We start from the raw sequence: 4,270 nt of genomic DNA on the forward strand, positions 1-4,270 counted from the left end.
TAACGACCTCGCTCCCCCATATATCAAACGCCCGAGCTCAGGGGGAGAGCCTCTGCCTGGCACGCCGAGCGCTCCAGGTTCAACCCCCGGGACAGACCCCCGCCTGATACCCTACAGAGCTCCTGCCAGCCCGTGTCTGCCATAGATGGACCCACTGGTCCGACTCCGCAGAAGCCACCTTCCGATGCTCCCCCGGAGCAAACCTATCTGAAACCCTGGAGAGCCGTTGCCAGCCAGTGTCGACAATATTGAGCTGGATGGACCTAGCAGATCACTTTCCTATGTTCCCCGGAGCAATCCTATCTGAAACCCCGGGGAGCCTCTGCCAGCCAGTGTCGACAACACTGGGTTCGACGAGCCCAGTGTTCTGACTCAGCAGAAGCCACCGTCCTCTGCCTCTGCCCAGAGGCGTCCAAAACCGGTCCCGACTTCTCCCTGCGGAGCCGCTTTGCGCACCCGGGCGAAGCCCAGCCCCTCTCTCGGCGCGCCCTCCCTTCTCTTCCCCCGAAGGGGCGGGCCGGCCGCGCTCCGCGGCTATATAAGCAGGCGCGGCGCTTGAGTTTACTCCAACTGATCCCAGCCTCTCCGTGCGCTCCTTGCTGGACCTGGGAAGCCGCTGCCAGCCTGCCGTCTCCGCAGCCTCTCGCCTCTCCTCCGCGGCTCCTGCTCCTCGCCTCCCGATGCGCCTGGCCGAGATGATCAAGAAAATGGGTCCCAGCGATTCGGAGCTCAATATCCCGGCCAAGAACTGCTACCGGATGGTCATTCTGGGCTCGTCCAAAGTGGGCAAGACGGCCATCGTCTCCCGCTTCCTCACCGGCCGCTTCGAGGACCAATACACGCCCACCATCGAGGACTTCCACCGCAAGTTCTACAGCATCCGCGGGGAAGTTTACCAACTCGACATCCTCGACACGTCGGGGAACCACCCGTTCCCGGCCATGAGACGCCTCTCCATCCTCACAGGTGAGAGGCAGGAACGGGGAACACGCGCGCCGAAGGGGGCGAGAGGGGTTTGGGGTTGGCTGCAGCAGGCGGAGCGCATCAGCGCATCTCAGAAAAATCAATACTCCCCATTGTTACTATTAATCTTAGAATTAGTAATAGTATTAATAGCTCCTCTCTCGGTTTGCCGGCTGTTTTCCATCTTGTGCAGATGCTTTAGCTGACGGCATTACCTTGCAAGCCATCCATCCCCAAAATACGACGCTGTTCATGTTTTGGAAATGGTTTGAGAATTTGCCGCTCCTGGTCTGTAAACTCATGAACCAGGCTCAGCGGATTTGCTGGTGTTTCAAACACCTGTTGATAGAGGCTGAAGTAGAGGGAGAGAGAAGAAACTAGCGTGGGAAGCAAAAGCGTCCCTCAGGCAGGCTTCTCTTAATGCCTTTTGCAGTCGGTATGGCATTTCAGTGCTGCCGATGCCCTTTGGAATCAATGTGCATGCAGCCGAAATGCTTACTCGGAAGTAAAAGTCGCAATGTGTTCAGTGGGGCTTACTCCTGGGTAAATGTGCATGAAGATTGCAGCCACCCAAGTGCTTTGCTTTAGTCCTATCATCGCTGCTTATTTAATGAACGGGGCAGTTTGCAAAACCAAAATCCAAAACCTTTGCAATTTAACCTTTGCAATTTTGCAACAACAATATCCAAAACCCTTTGCAACTCCCCAGTTCCTTAAAAACAGAGCAATGCAAGTTTGAGCTCTTAGCTATTATTATCTGCACAGGTTACATTGCAACTTACTTCTGGCTTTTGCAATCAATGCCAGAGCAATCTTTTGAAAGAGAGCAAAGGGGAAACGGGAAGGGAATTTATCTGCCAAAAGGAAGGTTACTGGTGAGATTTTGCTCTCCCGTGTACCATTTGAAAATCCTTGCAGGTTTCCCACAAGAATGTAGATTGGCTTGCCACCTTTCCAGCGAAAGGCACACTTCCAAAATTAATACATTTGCACAGGTAGATGGAAAAACATACGGCTTAGAGGGCTTCCAGGCAGAAAGCAGTTCTTCCAAACACTCAACCACTCCACCTGCTGGCTTGCTTTGGTTTCTCTGGGGCTAGATGGGTGCGCACAGGGAATGCTTTCAAAAACCTACCGAGATCCTAACCTTGTTTCCCATCTTCTTCCTTTTCTGCAGGAGACGTCTTTATTCTGGTGTTCAGCCTGGACAACCGAGACTCCTTTGAGGAGGTGCAACGCCTAAAACATCAGATCTTGGAGACCAAGTCTTGCCTGAAGAACAAAACCAAGGAGAACATCGATGTTCCCCTGGTCATCTGCGGGAACAAAGGCGACCGCGACTTCTACCGCGAGGTTGGCCCCCGAGAGATCGAGCAGCTGGTGGGGCAGGACCCCAAAAAATGTGCCTACTTCGAGATCTCTGCCAAGAAGAATAGCAGCTTGGACCAGATGTTCCAGGCTCTCTTCACCATGGCCAAACTGCCTAGTGAAATGAGCCCAGACCTCCACCGCAAAGTCTCCATTCAGTACTGTGACCTCTTGCACAAGAAAACCCTCAAAAGCAAAAAGTTCTTGAAGGAAGGATCAGGAGATAGTGCCGGAGACGCCTATGGCATCGTGGCTCCCTTTGCCCGCCGGCCAAGCGTCCACAGCGACCTCATGTACATTCGCGAGAAGACCACCCGGGGAGGGCAGTCGAAGGACAAAGAGCGCTGTGTGATCAGCTAAGCTTCTCCTGCCTTAAAGACCTTCCCAGCGGAGACGGGAAGCCTCTAGTTTACTACCAAAAAACTCTTGCCAGCGCTTACGGCAGCGGCAGAAGAGGCAGCATGCGCCTTCTCTGCCAAGGGTGGCGACGACGCAGCTCCCATGCCAAAGGCCACAGTTCCTCCAAGCTCTTTTCAGGGGACTCTTTTTCCAACGGCTCCCCGCGATTTCGTTTTTTTAGATTTTGGAGGTGAGCTGTCTTGGGATTTGCCAGCGGGAGTTCCCTGGCCTGACAGATGGACTTAAGAACTTGAACGTGGAGAAGAGAGAGACATTTACAAGAAAGGGAAAGAAAGAAAGAACTTTGTGGGAAGGAGAAATGTTTCCCTTCCTGTCTCTCTGCATTGTATTTTGTCTTTAAAGTACTTGGGGGGGTGGGGTTCGAGGGGGGAGGGGAAAAACAGCCATTATTGAACTGTGAAGTTACTCTCAAGGCTGTCTCTTTGTGATGTTTTCTGTGGAGCAACTCCAGAAGAATTTAACCATTGTTGCTGCTGAAAATAACCTGCCAAAACTCTCTATTGTGCCCCTCAGCCCCAATGTTTGGGACTATGAGGGGCTTGTTTTGGGGAGGGGGGGAGTTGGCTGTTGAAAAGCCGCTCCTTGTTTACATTCGCCTTTCTCTGTCTTGATTTTTTCTCTCTCAGAACGAGAAAATTGCATTCAAGCAAACAGGCACTTTATATGTTGAGCTTTTTCTGGTCCATGGACTTGAACAAAATCGCAGCTCAGTGTTTCTTGCGACGAGCTTTGATAATATTTTTTTTCTACAAAAATAAAACTTTTGAAAATAATGAGAAATCACTTTGTCCGGCTTTTGGTGTTTCCGAAAAGGGAGGTTGCAGCAGGTGGGCTATTTAAACAAGGACGGGGTGGGAGGGGGGAGCCAGGGTGAGGGGCTGGGGCATCCCCACAATCTCTCGTCTCCAATCCAGAAGTCTGGATTTTTATGCATCCCCCAAGAGTGTAGCTTGGTGGATTTAACGGCATGGGGGGGGGCAGCGGGAAGCTGATGAATCCAGCATAACATGGGGAGGGGTGGGGGAGCTTTGATGAATTCAAACTTGGGGAATACAAAAGGACCAAGTCAACAGACAAGACCAGAAACTGTCTTCTAAGCGACACGTCACCACGCTGCAAAAACAAAAGAAGTTTCCTACAAGCAAACGATTGCTGTTATGTCTCACCTTTGGCACAATCCCAAAATTTCTTTTACGAGGTAGGGTGGGTTCTAGGGCTGCAGGTGAATCTCCGCAACCCAAACAGCCAACCCAACCCAATTGTCAAACAAGACCGTTTTGCTGAAGAGCGACATCTATTGGCGACTTATGGCAACACCCCCCCCCCGTTAATATCACAGTTTTTAGCAATCCTGTTAATAGGAAACTGGGAGTTTATACTTCTCTAGGAAATGTAAACCCCACCCCCATCCACTCTCCAATGCCCTGCTCAGTTCTACATCCCCATCTGTAGTGTCTTGCACAAAATGGTGGCTGGAAGATACTACACATTTTGACACTTAAGAGCTACACTTCTGAAC

General features: G+C 51.4%; 1 protein-coding gene across 1 annotated transcript; it reads left to right on the forward strand.

The window, feature by feature from the left end:
• The first annotated feature begins 560 nt into the window (after positions 1–560).
• On the forward strand, positions 561–3,531 carry RASD1 (ras related dexamethasone induced 1). The gene is made up of 2 exons (XM_083585992.1): positions 561–966; positions 2,141–3,531. The coding sequence occupies exons 1-2, from the start codon at positions 681–683 to the stop codon at positions 2,689–2,691; spliced, it is 837 nt and encodes a 278-aa protein (XP_083442118.1). The 5' UTR covers positions 561–680; the 3' UTR covers positions 2,692–3,531.
• Positions 3,532–4,270: the final 739 nt, after the last annotated feature.

This window comes from Podarcis filfolensis (genome assembly GCF_964270895.1).
Source record: "Podarcis filfolensis genome assembly, chromosome: 14".
In the NCBI taxonomy this organism is placed as follows: Eukaryota; Metazoa; Chordata; class Lepidosauria; order Squamata; family Lacertidae; genus Podarcis; species Podarcis filfolensis.